The following is a 16360-nucleotide window of genomic DNA, read 5'->3' as shown; positions in this document are numbered from 1 at the left end:
CTAATGGGATGACTCTGTCTAAAATTTTGTAGCTGATTTGGAGCCATATTCTAAAACTTCACCCTAACTGTTGGGGTCCATCACTTGTGTTTAAAGTTGTAATTCCTGTTATTTCATGTAATTTTGAGAGAGAACATTTTAAGAAGTGTGGGACTGTAATAACTGCATTCACCAGATCAATACAAGTCACTTCTGTGTTTTATTGTTTAGAAAAACAGTGCACCTCCTCTCAAAAAGGCACAACTTGACTAAAGAAAATGGACAAATCAACTGCAAGGAAGATGTAGAGTGTTCAGTTCTGTGCCCCAGTTTTATTCCTGCTGTGGGAAAATTTTATTACTTATTGTCTTAAATCTGCACCCATATGTTCAGTCACATGGCCAAAGAGAGCAGTTTTCCCTGTGCTATACTGGATCATTTTAAACAACTATATAATTACACACATCTGTCTACAAACTGCTTCCCATCCACATAGATCTGGACCCTTTTGGAAACAGGGCAACAATAGCTTTGTTCATCTGCAAAAGATTGAAGCGCTAAACATTTATTTGAATTTATTTAGAATCATCATGGTACCTAAGTGGGAAAACTTAAAAAGAAGTTATCTATGAAAGTTGCTGTAAAAATTTAAAAATTTACCTTCCAAAAAAATTTTTCCAGTGTTTTGGTTTTTTAACCCCCATGTCATGAATGAAAAAATACCAATTAAACAATTTGAAACAGGACACTTTAGGAATGTCCTGAGAGCAGGCACGTAAAGCATTAATAAAGTGTAAGGAAAGAGTTTAAATGCTCTGAGTTGGTGGTTTATAGATTGTCTATATGGCATATTGTTTATATACTGAGGGAATTGCGTAAGCAACACTTCCCTGCCCTTGTAGCAATTTTGTAGCCTACATGAAAGTTCAAAAATACACCCTGAGTTTAATTTTGAAGCCAAGTTTTCTGTCAGTCAGCTGTGGACAACCTGGCTCACTTTCCAGGCTGTCCTACACGTGGAGGCAGCAGAGGCAGAGGGATGGGCAGGGCAGCAGCAGGACCATTGGGTGGCTTCCCAAAGGCAAGGCCAGCAACAGCCAGGGACAGGCCACCAGCAGCACAAAGGGAAGGGATGGGAACAGCACAGAGGGAGATCCTTATGGAGTCTCCAGAGTTGAACAAGTTTGGGATTAGGAATGATCTTGAAATGCCTGGGGCTCTGTGCTCTCCAATGCCTTGGTAACTGATGCAGGACTGAAGGAACACTGAGCAAGTTTGCAGAGGGTGGTTGGCACTGACCAGGCTCCCCAGGGCAGTGGGCACAGCCCCAAGGCTATCAGAGCTCCAGGAGTTTTTGGATGATACTCTGGGGCACAGGGCATGACTCTTGGGGATGGTCCTGTGCAGGGGTTGGACTCCACGATCCTTGGGGGTGCCTTCCAACTCCGTATATTCTGTGATTCTGTGACTGTGTACATTGCCTAAATTACATGTCCCTGCTGATGAAGTGATGCCTTATCCACACCTGATACGTGAAAACCTTTCCAATGGCATGTTGGACATTTCCCTAATCCCCTGAATCAAAAGCTGTGGATTTTGTCTTAGTAGAAGTCACAAAGCCTGACCCACTGGTAGATTCTGATATCCTCTGATATGTTATTCAAACAGTGCTGTACTCATAGCTATGCACAACCAAAGCTCTCCAGCACTGTAACGACAAGGTCAACTTGGTTAGTTGAAGCTCTGATTTTTAAGTACTCTCATAAAAAAATTTAGCCCTAGGGCTTTTAATTTTCCTGGTATATCTACAATATTTCTCAGAGTTTGGTGTTAAAGCACACTGAAATAATTTTATAAAAGCAATTTTTTAGTTTGACTGTTCCAAAGCAGACTGGCCAAGAATAGATAACTTAAAATACAGGTCCATTAATAAAATTGTGATTTAGCCAGAAAACAGCTGTGATACACTTAGACCCCACCAACAAAACAGTTCTTCACCCTGCTTTGCCAAAAGGGAGATAAATGAGTCTTTCCCTTTGAAGGTCAGTGTCCACACTGCACACATAACAAATCCTTGCCATTCATGCTTTACAAGAACAATATTAACATTCATGAACATTTCAGCTTTAATCATGTGATGAGTTTGGTTAACAAAAATGCCAACTCCTCATCATCTCTGGGAACTCATTTCATAAAGCAAATCAGTTTGTTTCTACATGAGTGTGGACCTTCTGGAGTTGTGTGATTGTCTGATCACGGTGACCTGTGGCAGTGGAAGCCCTTTGCAGTACAATGTCTGATCAACTTGATGCTGAAAACAGCTGCTAAAGCGGGTCAGCTACTTACACTGGAGTTGCTGATGCTGCTGAAATTGGTGCAGCACAGAATTGGTGCAGTTTTTCAGAGCTCCAGTGTACAAGGCTCAAAGGTCAGCCTGCAAGTGCTGCTTTGCAGGACTGAGAACTCCAAAGAAACTTTCAGTCCTATATAGGATTTATTAAGCTCATTAAAATAACACCCAGTCCTAAGTGAGCCACAGCTTTACTTAGTCTCTGTTGTGGCTCTTGAAACTCTGAGTGTGATTCCCTCACACAATGGCAGTGAGAAGCCACAGACCGAGAGCAGCTGCCCCCACGTCTGCAGACGGGAACGTGCTCAGCACAGTCGGCAGTTTCTGTCCCACTGCAGCTACTGGTTTACCCTGTCCAGAGAGGTCTCTGTTTGAGTCAGAGGCTCAATAGCCTTCTGAGAAATGGAGCTACAGACTAGACACTTCAAAAGAAAAAAACCCTCAAAACTGACTCTAAACCAGCCTTGGCTCATCCTCTGCCTCCCCTGGTTAGGCAGTATCTGTCACTGCAAAGTCCTATTGCACTACTGTATAATCAGAGAGGGAATGAAAAGGTAGGTCTTGCTATCACTTCTTCTGTGAGATCTAAGGCTTATCACACAGTTCCTCTGCTAACCCTCAGGCTTACTATTCAAGTACTTTCCAAATCTTGAGTAAGTGATATATCAAATACTAAATATCTGTAGGCAATCCCCAGATATCCCTTCGATGCCTGTGAAAGTGTATGTATTTAAATGCACATCCAAAACATACCTTGGTGATTTCTCAGTACTAAACAACATCCTCAGTGTCTAACCCACCACTTGGAAAGATGAGCTGCCATTACACTGCAACCCTAGAGATGCTTGTCATCTTGGAATGGTTCCCTTTTGGTGGTAACAGCAGCAACAGCAGCTGGACTTGAAGGAAGAAAGATGCTTAGAAAAAGTTCTGTTAAAGCTGTTCTGAGCTGCAAAAAAGTCCTGGAATTAATAAGGGAATCTAGACATTTAACAGAAGTGTTATGTTAAGACAGAATTTATTTCAGTTACTTAAAGGATTCTGCCTCATGGCTTGGTGATAGAAAAGCATTAAAAATACTGTCCTTGGTTTGTCAACTGTTCTTTGGACACATATCTTGAAACAGACTATACAAAATCAAGGGTTGTGTAACCTAAAATAGACCAGCAATGCCAACTGCATGTCCAAAATAAAACAGTAGTTTACATATCCTCATTGATCAGTAAGCAAGACTTTTTTTCCCCATATAGTAAATAGGCTACAAGAGCAGCAGTTAATAGCAGGGGAGGAAAATTGCATCATTCATGAAACAAATAGAAGGTTCAGTTCACATTAAAAGGAGACTTGCCTCTGTCTCCTAAATAGAGCAGGATGTCAGTGGTATTTGACATGAGTGGATGAAGCACAAAAAAATAACAGCAGCACAGCTGCAGAAGAATTCCAATCGGAGCCCACAGCAGCATGTCAGTCAGTGGTCACCCTGTGCACAGGCCAGGACCTGATACTGCTTCCCAGAGTGAAAACGGGATCACTGGCACTCACTGGAAGTACTGCAAGTGGTGCCAGGTCAGGAAGCCAAAGAGCAGGATCATCAAACAATGCAGGAAAAAGATCCATCATCCTTCGTGGTGCTCCGGACAAAGCCAGAGATGTGCCTTTCAACTGGGAGAAAGAACAATCTTCCATCAATTCTAGCAATTCCTTAATGCTTCCTGAGGCAGCAGGAGGATGTTCATGGAACATTATGAACTACAACCAGCAGTCCCTGTGTTGAGCCACACTGGTCTTCCATGAAAGTGTGTGGAACAAAAGATTGATGAGAATAATGAGAAAAACAATCTGAAGCTTGTGATGTGTACAATGAAAAAAAAAAAAAGTCTTCCTTGGAGCTTGGAATTTTTATTGTCTTGATCCACTTGATAAATGCCATACAACATCCTGTTAGCATAGGCTTTAGTCAGCAGGGAGAGGTGACAAGGCCACCTTGGCACTCCTGCTTTCGTCATTCATCTCATGCAAGTGCATGGGAAAGGCACTGGAAGTCATTTGCTGCTGGTGGAAAGGCAGTGGATGAGTCTCCTTCCAGTGGCCTCCACGTGGTCTTTGCCGAGTGAGGACTTGGGAGGAGCAGAGCTCTCTGATGCTCCTCAGCTGCTTCAGGCCACACAGGCCACTGGCTCGCTGTGTATTCCGATGGTATATTTATAACTCAGCTGCCCTAAAAGCACTAACACATCACTGCCATGTACAAAACGCTGCAACAGGTCCTCAACCCCAGCAAAGACAAAGGGAGGAGCTGATCCAAGTCACCCAGGCTCTGAAGCATTGCTCAATCCTGGGATGCCCAAAAATTTTGCTCCAAGAGACCCACAATTCCCATGTTAATTGATGATCACCATTCTTGACTCCAAGAGGCAAATAAAATACAGTATTGGGAAAGCCATAAAAGCTTGCCAAGGGTTTCTCCCTTTTTATTTTCTTCAGAAACATGAGTGTTTCTGTGGGTGTAAGGTAAAAGAGATGCTATTTCCCTGGTACATGTAAAAACATGTTATCAAACACAGCTTTCTCTGGTGTTTCTGTTGCATCTTCTGTGTATCATCAGAGCCCAGATGATTAGGGCTTCTACTACACATGAGACATTATGAGACCATAAAGGGAAGTTAGAGGAACATTCAGTCTTACTAAATTCTGCTGCCTGAACTGTCGATTTAATTGCCTGACTCACACTTTGTTTTTATATAGAAAGACAGAAAAGTGGTCATTTTGCATTTCTACTGTAAAAACAAAAATCCTGAACCAACCAACCAAAAAATTATCTCTTCTTCGTTGCCTCTTTCAGGTTCCTGTTACTTTTATCACTGTTTCCACACTATGATGTATTTTGCTGACTATACAAACACTGCATACTATCACATATTAATCTGCAGCACACAGTAACGTTAGGTCTGAAAAAGTGACCACTTGGATAGAACACTGTCGTTCTCTACCATCTCCTTTTCTGACTGTTCAAGTACATTGGTTCTGATATTTCAACACAGTAGAAAATGATGAAGCAGTGCTAATGTTTAATTACATAAGAGTGGAAGCTGCTTTTCAACTTTTCCCGATTTTGGATAGTGAAAAACTTGAGTATGTGCACCCAGACTCTATTACTGACTCTTGCTTCCAGTTACTGCAGTCAAATCACAAAGTTTCAATTGCCCCTCATCAGCCAGTATTTATTCCTTCAAGAACTTCCAGGTTATTTCTCCTGGAGTCATGTGAAGGCATTTCAGTACATAAATGTGGTTTTCTCGCTAATTGCTAGTACTTAATTTGGGATAGAAACTTTCCATCCTTCTCCCTGTATAGATTTTGATATTTGAGTCAGATTCGTAATTCATTTGAAGGTTTGCTGTTACATTGTATCATTGATGAACTTAAAGTTTGCTACTTCCTCTGCTTAGGTAGAGATAAGTTCAGTCACTTCCCCTCAAAGATCTTCTCGTGCTGTGTCATTCCAAGTTCCTGCATTCCCCTTTGCACTGCAGTTTGCTATTGCTCCCTTACATTAATCACCAAAACACTTTGTGACCAATATCTTTGCAGTTTCTCTCAGAACACACTTACAAGCCCTGTAAGCAACGCTGTGCTTTTTCCTTCCACTGCTCAGTGTTTCTCCAGCACTTCTCCTGTCAGATTTCCTGGGCTGAAACACCTGAAACCTGTCACAAAAAAAATTCTGGAAGACAAATTCATCAGGTGTATTGATGTGATTTCCTATTTTGCAAAACTGTCCCCTACCTGAAAAGGGGAAATGATTTAATGGTTTCAAAAGTATTAGCAGAGCAAATTTCCACTGCATAACATTTAAAAGAAAGTCTATTGGTATAGTCAAACCAATGTTACCCAGTAGTCTTCTCTAAAACTGTATAATGTCACACTTTTATTTTGTAGGATCTCTCTTATTACTAATAAGATACATGAGCAACACTCTCTCCTTTGTTTCAGTGATTGCCAAGTGATGTCACAAAAAAGTTCATTGTGTGTGTGAAAGAATTTGATAAGTTGAGTTGGTCAGATAGAAATTAGACTCTTTATATTTCAATATATTAGTAATCACCATTTCTGGAAAAAAACCCCAATCCAATACAACAGCAAGTTGATGGGTTTGTTAAAAGTGAATGGCTTTTTGATATATATTCAGGTAATGCAGATTGACAATTCTGTACAGTCTATGAAAAACATCTGAAAACATAAATACAGCAGAGGTATGGATGAACCCTTTTAGATGCTGAAGTGCTTTTCTTATAGGAGAAAGTTGGTTTGCTCATCAGAAACTTCTTATTCAGTTAATGTAACTTTCTAGTAACATTGACTTGAGCATTTGCCTCATTCCATGCATTTACTGGAATATTTTCTAGTTTAACCCTGTAACTTAGTTTTTCTTCCAGATGTTTTATTCAATGTTACTTCATCACCTCCTCCCTTCTTCTATTCTTTTTTGCTTCTACCACATGTTGCATCTTGTAAGAAGTCTGGAATAAGCTGCCCAGGGCAGTGGTGGAATCACCATCCCTGGAAGTGTCCAAAAGGTGTGTGGATGTGGCACTTGGGTTTGTGGTTTAGGGATGAACATGGTGGTGCTGGTTAATGGTTGGTCTTTTCCAACCTTATGGATTCTGATTAAATTTGGACTGTGAGGGCCCTAACCCAGAACGGCTGTTTTCTGTGTTGGAAACTAAACTCTCTATTCTGATTTATCCTTTATTACTTTGCAAAGATATTAATTGACAAGGATTAGGAATTAGAATACCAAAATACAACTTGTAAGGCAAGTGTTTGTGATCTCTGCTGACCATATCAACACCTCAGTCAATAACAATGTTTGTTTAATGACTGTAGTAAGTGCAAAACTAAGAACTGCCATATGAGGTCAGAGTAAAGGTCCACTTAGCTCAAGGTGTTGTATATTCTAATAGAAAATAGTACTGGATGCTTGGAAAAGAGCATCTGTAGAGTACGTGCTGCCCTTGCTCTGCTCTCCCACCTTCTGGTGATCAGCAGTTTAAAGACTGGCTTGTGCTGGAAGGTGTAAAGGGATCAATCCTCCAAAACACTGTTTTACCATTCTTTGAAACCTTTTACAGTTCTGATTTCCACAACATCCCCTGGCAATGAGTTCCAAGATTTAAATACTGTGAAGTTCTCCCTTTGCCATTTGCCTAATTATTTTCTTTGCTGTGTATCTTCTCTTGTGCAATGAGAAATAGCATTTATTTCTGACTTAACTAAACATTATCCATCTTATCCATATCATTCATATCTTCTTCAACCACTTCTTTTCCCATCCAGAAAGTTGTCATAAGGATCTTCAGTGAGAGCCTCTCATTTCCATACAACATCCTGTTGGCCCTTCTCTGCATCCCTGTTAGCTCTGTGTCCTCGTGCAGTCAGTGCAGTGCTGCAGAGGTGGAAGCTCAATATTCCCCAGGGACATCACAAGGATCATCTTCTCTTTCCTTCTCAAATGCTTTCTTAGTAACGTACAAACTTCAGTTGGCCTGAGGTTTAGCTCTGATGAGCAGCATGGACCAGACACCCCCTAGGAGCTGGAACACCTTTTCTGGTTGAGTTTCCTCCGAAGGGAGTGTGGTCACTGCTCCCCACGACAGTGCTGGGATGCAAACAGAGGTGTGGTAACTGGGGATCCCAGCGAGATTCACTTCAAAAGCATGCACCTGATCCAAATTAAAATACTAATGTGGACACACCCAGAAACTTTCCCTGATGATTCCAAGATTTCTCTGGAATAGTAACAGCTTCTTCAGGGCTCATTATGCAGGTATAGTCAGGATTATTTTTCCTTTGATCATTTATAAACACTGAATTTCAGCTGCTGTCATTCAATTCCTCACTGTCAACCTTTGTATTGACAATTATAATAATAATCTATCAATTTTAAGAGTAATTGTGACTGTTTTCAAATAATTGATGATTCTCTTGTACAACACAGGTCCCAGTGCTGATGTTTGGTAACTCTGTTCATAGACACCCTCTCTGTGAACCAGGTAGTCTAGGAGGTGACTAACTCTTCTGGACCACACCTTGGTGCCATTACCAGCTGCTCCTGTGGGGTCTTAAAATAAGGTTTTTTGAAAAAAAAAACTATCAGCCAAAGCCATTCTGATGTAACTATTAACCAAGAGTTCTGTGAGATGTATCTTTCATCTGAAAATGTTAACTTTAATCAAACCAAGTGATACATGTTCACGAGTCAAGCAAGATACACCTTCACATGTATCTGCTGATTCTATTTCTTTTGACAGGTGCTACTAATTTGCAATGGAGCTCAGACAGTGCTGTGCAGTCCCCTGTGTCCCTCCCTTCTTAATCCAGTGGGTGATGAGCACATTTAAGTGATTACTTTACTATAAGATAATTTTACAAACCCCCCACAAAATCTAAACAAATGCAGTGAAGAGCCTTAGGAAAGAAAATACCCTCATTGTTCCTGTTTTGTTGTTCTTAAGGAATGGGCTGCAAATTTTGGGGATAGTCTGTGAGAAATCTAGCAAAGCCCAAGTGGGGCAAGTGCTATTTTCAAACAGAAGTGTCTTTCTGAGAGATGTTTTCAATGCTGGTTTTGTTTCAGTGCTTTGTTGTAGTCTACTGCTCATATTGCCACCCTTTACCATTTTGTCAGAGTCAACCTATTTCCTCTTCCTTGGTGAGCCACAAGAGGAATCATTCTTTCCTACACAGGCCCATCATATCAACTTGTGAAAGTTTTTAGAGACCGAATAGGTTTGCAACATTATTTTATAAAAGGACTCATAGGGACATAATATTGAAAAGTATTGTAATTACATTTTCTCTGTGGAATACAGGAAAACAGACTGAAGTGTATTTCCCTTTGCAATATTACCAATGCAAAGTTTTGATAATAAACAAAGAATGTGACATAATTATTCAAGAGGCCAAAATGATGAATTTCCTTTTGTCAAAATGAGAATATTTGGTTTTGCATCAGTGTAAAGAAAGCCAGAATTCACATACCCCACTACTAGTTGCCCTACATCACAAACTTTTCACTTCAATTATATTATTCTAATAGTTTGAATGCAAGGAACAGTTAACTATTTAATTGATTATTTTTGCTGTGCCATAAAATGTGCTGCAGAAAGTGTTCAAAAACATATGGATAAGAAGGAACAATAGAAAAGGATTGCACTGATAAAATGTGCAGAGCCAAGAAACTGTAGTACTGCTAAAAATCAAATGAATGGACAAAGAAATGCTATTTACAACATAGCTGGCCATCACAATCACTCCATTGATTAAAAAAAAAAATAATTAGCCCATTTCTTTCAATATTAGACCACATTTAAAATTTGCCATTATTTGAAATGACTATCCCTAAATATTTTAACTTTCACAAGCAACTACTAAACAATGAGTTTGTTGCTGGATTTTAATTTTGAATCAAATACCAGCCTAAAGTAAAGCACTGTATTTGTCATTCAGAAAGTATTACAAAATATTGTGTCATTTTAAGCTTTGAATAGTTCTCAGCACTGAACCTGGACACTGAAGTGGAGCATGTTCGGTTTAGTGGCTTTGGTGCAAATGTTCAGGATTTCAGGAGGGACAGGGTGTGTTTTCAGTGTCCCTCCCAAGCAGGAGTACACTTACACCATGTACTTTGAAGTAAACTACACTTGATGCAGATAAAACACTTTATCAAGATTGTAACAAGAAATCAATTGGTTTCCAGTGTCCCAAAATATGCCCAGCAGTTTACAATGTAATGAGGAAGTTGGACTCGTGGTAACAGAGTGACGCTGTAGGTAAACAAGACAGTCATTATGTGCATTGTAATGTTCCATATGCGGCTCGGCACTGGAATGTCTTAGTAAGATAATGAATATTGCCAGAGTTACCCAGCCAGGCTTTTGAACTTCACTCAGGATCTTCCATTTAGAGAACTCCAGGACCTGAGCACAAGGGACCTCAGGTTAACTCTTTGTTACTCCCTTTGAACCTCAATTTACATCTCAATTTTCCAGATGATTGCCCAGTTTAGCACTGGAGAATATGCCTTGCACTGTAAATCACACCTGATTTGGAGTAGAGTCCCAAAAACTTTCACCAGGCAACAAAATCTGTAGACTTCCACCAACTGAGGGTAATGCTGCTCGGAGGGTACCTGTTTTTGAGGCCAGTTGCCTTCCAAATACTGATTTTGAGAATGGATCAATTACAATGTAAGATAATTAGCTGATTCATCAGAAGAGTTGCTAGGAAAGCTTTTCTGCTACAAAAAATAAGGTGTTATTACTTAGAGCTGCTTAGAGTTGATGAGCCCCAGGCCAGTATTACTGAAACCAGCACTGCACCCACAGTTTGCCAATGGTCAGAAGGAGTAGGTGCTTAACTGTTCTATATTCCCCAGATTCTACTTCAAGCCACTGTTCTCTGCTTGTGAAATCAGTCTTTTCCTTTCACCACAGAACAGTTATATCAATAAAGGGGTTGATTTCAGAAATATTAGTAATATTTACTTAAATACACCATCTTCTTGCAAGTCACCTCTGTCTTAGAAAATACACATCTGAAATAATTAAAAAAATAGATTTCTGCTTTTCAGTTCAATTAGCAGGTTTAAGTCTGTTATCTCTGCTAAAAGTGACTCCATTGGAAGAGATGCAAGATGGAAAGCCACAATGCTTAAAAACTTGCATTTCCTCACTCTGATTTTCTAAACCCTGCATCTGCAAACCAAACCTTGCATCGAAAAGCTCAACCCTCTTCTCTCCCATTTGCGTGTCTCTACACATCATGAGGATTCAGCAGCCCAAACAGTGCCATTATTATCTTCAAGTTTTGACTTTGGTGGTACCTGAGTGCAGGTATAAATGGGAGATGTTGCAATTATCGTGAAGTCCATTACCTTTCTGGTGGATCACATGAGCTGAAATAAACTGCAGCTCGTTCTTACACTGCAGCAAAAACAGATGAAGATTGGATTGAAACCTGTCACTGTGGTGGAGAAGCTCCTGCCCATGGGTGTTGTATCATTTCAGTGAGAAGATACCATTTTTTAAATTGTCACTTTTCCACTTTAATGCAAAAACTACTGAGTTTTAAAGACTGGATTTATTATTGTGGTCCAGAAACACATGCATGTGACAGTCCCCTTCAGAGATTTGGCTGTAATCTTTGGATCACTTACTAAAGGTGTTGTAACACAATCTGACACAATGGTAAAATACCACTTTAGATTGAAACGTCATCATCTCTGAAAGTCTAATTGTGTTCATTGCATGCAACCCCCAAAATATTAAATAAAAGCAAGCACTGAAGTCAGCCTCAAGAGCATCTCTTTGATACTGGTACCTGATTCACATATTTGTCAATAAAAGGGTGTTTTATTGCAATAAACAGGATGCCCAGGGCTAGGAAAAATAAAGCTGGGTGCACTGTTCATATGGAATTTTCCCCCCTCTAAAGCCATCTCATGGACTTGTAATACCAGAGTCTCTGTGAGAGAACTGTCTGGGTCCAGATAATGTGACAACGAAATTGAACATGGAAAATACAAAATGTTATTTCAAGCTACTGACAACTTGAATGTGAATCAACCAACTTCGTTTTTAAGAGTAAATACATTTCCCTTTCTGTTTGTTACCAAACAAATGAGGACTTCCTGTCAATGCATCCAACAGTGGATGTGAATCACAAGGCAAACCAGGGCTGCCTTGCTGAAGGCCACTGTGAATACCCTTTTATCAGTCCTTTATTTTCAGATTGTTATTTCTAAGGCATATGCACCATAGGTCTTTAATATTTAACAGGTGACCTCTTATAAGGAATACCAAGAAAAAAAAAGGAATATTCCATGACACTTTCATCCACTCAAGAAAGCTTGAAGTCATAAGCACATGGAAGTCAAGCAAAAGCAAACTAGTATTTCATACAGCCTGAGAGTTACACTAAAGCATATAGAGCATTTCTTACTGTTAGAGGGAAAAATGTACCTGAGAAACGTCAAAACTAACACCTACATTCTACCATATAATGGAATAACTCGCTTTTGCTGTAAAGTGTCTTGGTTCTAATATACAGGTCTAGAACTGACTACCAGTAAACACAGAACTCCCAACGGGTGTTGTTTTGCTTCTAGAATAAATCTGTACCTGTTTCTCAGTCCTAACCCCAATGTACCAGGAGGTATTTGAGATGATTAGATGCCATTTCTAAATAGAAAAGGCACTTAGTTAGCCAACACTGAGGTTATTTTGTCTGTGATCTTATTTTGCTTCAATATAAAGGCAGTAATTGAATTTATCTCTAAGTTTAAAAGGTTGAAAAGCCTTTTAAAATAACACGACAGTAGAAAATGAATTATCTGACAGGATAAATATGTGCATCTATTTCCAAAACTTAAAAACTTATTAAAGTTTCTTGGGTGCCACCAAAATAAGAGAAGTTTGTATAGGTAATTTACAGACTGTGTTTCTTCATGTGCTTTATCATGTCTTCTACATAATGATTGGCTTTAACAAAAATAATTTTCCAGCAAATATTAAATAATCCAAATTGCAGAGTTAATTATTGTCTTGTTTGCTGAAGTTCAGTAAGAATTCTTGAAGGACTCTGATATTACTAAGGAGTCAAAGGGGAATCAGGAGAGCAGTGTATCTTTGGAATGTCACCATAAGTCAAAATTACTTATTTACACCCAGAGCCCCAGATTATTTCAAGGTAAAATCCTGAAACTGTTAAATGGCCATTCTGCAATCCACATAACGTTTTCCTAGTTCGGAGGACAGAAAAGAATGATGTATCCAAGCAAGAACTTTGACTGCTCTGAAGAGACAAAGTACTTCATCTCATGTGCCAGCTGGTGTGGGACATCCCAGCTCTACGAGCTTCTTTCTAATAAATCCCCTTGATGCAGTTGGTTTTCAGGGAAGGGAAGAACCAGGGAGGCAAAGCTGGGTCGTTTTTTGCATGAAGCCACTACCAATTGCTACCTGTTAGACATACAAACTCTTCAGCTTTCTAGACATTTCTTCTGACTTCTGTCATCGAGAGCTTTACAGTGAAGATGCAAAATGCAGACAGACTGACAACCAAAGCCCTGCATGTACTTTTTTCCCACATGTCCGACATGCAGATGAAGATTTTACACCATGACCAGTTGAGAAGGTCATATTTCAAACACCTCACACAACAAGGAATGAACAGACACACTTCTTCCACTTACCTGTTGTGGTGGAGACATTTCTTCCATATTGTACAATAATAAGCAAAAGTAGTTCAAGTGGAGTAACAAAGAAAGGAAGTGATTCAGAGGCTTTGAACCACAGTACCAACAATTCACATTCATCCATGCAAATGCCTTCAGAGGGACTTGGCCTAACAGCGAGTGCAAACTGGGCTGTCAGTCTGCTCTCTCACAGGACACCTACACACCAGGTTACTGCTCGAGCAACCTCACTCAAATGCCACACAGAGGTAGTCAATAGACAGCCACATCCAGCTGCCAAACGTCATCATCTTATGGCACAAAGGTCATAAACAGCGGAATTGTTTAATGACGAGTCAGAGCTAGAACAGCATGGCTACCATTAGCCTAAGACATGCTGGCTTTATTTCTTTCTAGAACTAATCCAAACACCTGAAGAAAACTCAGACAACAGCAGGCAAAGATCCTCCATGCATCCCAGAAACTGCTAACACTAAAACTGTACCGCTAACTTTTATGTGTCGAAGGTGTTCCTCACAGAATTCCCACTGGCTGTTCCAGAGTCACAGCAGCAATACAGCTGACATGCAATATCCTTAAAATTACAAAGTTAAATGACAGATAATGCAGAATGGGGGGTGGGAGGGAAATGCCAATAGTACCATTCAGATCATCATGTACTTCCAATCATTTAACACCATGGAGAAGAGCTTAAGTGCTGTCCACTTCAGAGGAGGTCTGTGTCACACACAGCAAAATACAGTCCTAATAGAGCAAGGTTATCCCTCAATTAGGTCCTCTGTTACAGACTTTGAAAGACAATGACAAAGTAAAATCTAAGTGAAACCTGTCATATCCTCCACTTCTTGCACTTGAGACCCTACAGCTGATCATCAAGATCATCAAACAGAGAGTAAGTCCAACCATGTCCAACCAACCACAGCAGCAGTTCCACACCCAAGCACACCCTGATGGTTGAGCAGTGCCTATCACTGGCACACAGCGCCAACTGGAAGGTGATGGGTTCTGTCCTAGCCCTTAAACTGCACTCCAGAGAACCACAGCACAAACAGCCATTTCACCAGGAAACACGGAGCCTGCGGAGGTGCTCCAGACCAAGAAGTGTAGGACATCCAGTCACATTTGGTGGTTTTGGATGCTAGACTTCCACCCTGCTTCCACTTACTGGAACCGGATATTTCAAACCGCCGGGTCCAGCCTGTCTTATTTTTAATTTCGGCTTTCTCTCTTCTCCTTCTTCTTGTCCTCTGGCATGACAAGCGTGGCTAGACCCGTTCTCAGCTGGGGCACCAGAAGCGGGTGCCGGAGGACAAAATTCGGCTGGGTCTCGCCCGCTGCTCGCCGGCTCCTTCTCCCCTCGCTGGCCCCGACCCGGCAGCCGGGGCCGCCGCCCGATGCTGCCCCGGTGCTGCGGCCGCGTTCGGGGGGCAGCGCCCGCGGGGCTGGGGGGCCCGGGGGCCGCCGCCCGCCCCTCCCGCAACCCGGGCCGCCCGGAGCGGGGCCCCCGCCAAACTTTGCGGCCCGCGGGGAGCCCGGCCCGGCCCGGCCGCCGCCCCCGCCGCCCCCGCAGCACCCCGGGCAGGAGGTGAAGCAACCTGGCGCCGGCTCCTGCACTTTGCACAGCGGGCGCAGAGCCGCCTCCATCCCTGCGCCTCCCGGCAGCGCTAAGGCGCATTTTTTCGCACTAATCTGCACATTCAGCACGTCCAGAGCGCCTATGACTTTACCTGGACTTTCTCCACTCTCCGGGCTCATCACACCGCGATCGTCTCCCCATCCTACCGCTAACTCTCGCTCTCCTTCACTCCTTCCTCCTTCCCTCTTGCAAGGCCTGCTAAGATCAAGCCCGATGGAAAGTAGAGAGAGAAAGAGAAAGAGAGAGGCAGCGGGAAGGGAGGGGAGCCGCTCCATCCCTCCCTGCCCCCCCCGCGGGCACACACGCCAGTCCTTTTCCCCCCACCCCAGCCCTTCCCTCGGCGATTTCCTCCGCTCTTCGGCAACTACGAGGGCTCGGCGGAGCGGCTCCGAACGCGCCCCCGCTGCCCCCGGCGGCTCCCCCGCCGCCGCCCGCCCGCCCCACGGCCCCCGCTACCTCGTAAAGGTCCCCCGAAGCCATGCTGGGGTGCGGGACTGGGCTCCTCCGCGCCGTCTCCCTCTCTCCACCTCTCCCGCTCCCCCACTCGCTCTCTCTGTTGAGTAAACTGTGTTTTGCAGAATGACAGGCTTTGGGGCTGGCTGTGCGCAGAATCAGAGGCGAGGAGAGCGGAGAGGCAGGCGGCGGGGCTGGCGTAACCAGCAGCAGCAGCAGCAGCAGCAGCTCGGGCGCACAGCGCCGGGAGCCGCGTCTCCCCCGCGGCGGCGGGGCCGGCGCCCCCCGCCCTCCCCTCGCTCCCCGCCCGCCGCCGCCGCCGCCTCCCGCCCCGGGCGGGCACCGGGGCCGGGACGGGTCCCCCCCTCGCCGGGGAAAGTCCCCGGGCCGCTCTGACGGCGGCCTCCTCCTCCCCGCACCCCCCCGCCTCAAAACTCTTTCCGCGCCCGAAATAAATAAATAAATAAATTTTTAAAAATAAAAATTAAAATAGAGGGGCAGAGGAGGTAGGGGAGGTGGTCTTGGTGGGGAGACGCGACCCGGAGCGGGAGCTGGTCGGGGAGGGCCGCGCCGCCCGCCCAAGGTCACCACGGGGAGAGGCGGGCGCGGGGCCTCGGGCGGCTCTGCCCGCACCTTCTCGGCACCGCCGGGCAGGGCTGCGGGGCCCGGGCCGCCCCTCTCGTCC

The 16360-nt window shown here is 43.1% G+C and overlaps 1 protein-coding gene across 1 annotated transcript in view; it reads right to left on the bottom strand.

Annotated features, from left to right (window-relative positions):
• Positions 1–15945, bottom strand: part of CDYL2 (chromodomain Y like 2) — a 58829-nt gene extending 42884 nt beyond the window's left edge. Inside the window, exon 1 of the mRNA XM_071567652.1 lies at positions 15679–15945. Within this exon, the coding sequence (XP_071423753.1) occupies positions 15679–15702 (24 nt within the window). The 5' untranslated portion in view covers positions 15703–15945. The remainder of the gene's footprint in view (positions 1–15678) is intronic.
• Between the last annotated feature and the right edge of the window lie 415 nt (positions 15946–16360).

This window comes from Pithys albifrons, chromosome 12, assembly GCF_047495875.1.
Source record: "Pithys albifrons albifrons isolate INPA30051 chromosome 12, PitAlb_v1, whole genome shotgun sequence".
NCBI classification, from domain to species: domain Eukaryota; kingdom Metazoa; phylum Chordata; class Aves; order Passeriformes; family Thamnophilidae; genus Pithys; species Pithys albifrons.
The sequence above is the reverse complement of the archived record's forward strand: the minus strand, read 5'-3'. Positions and strand labels throughout refer to the sequence as shown.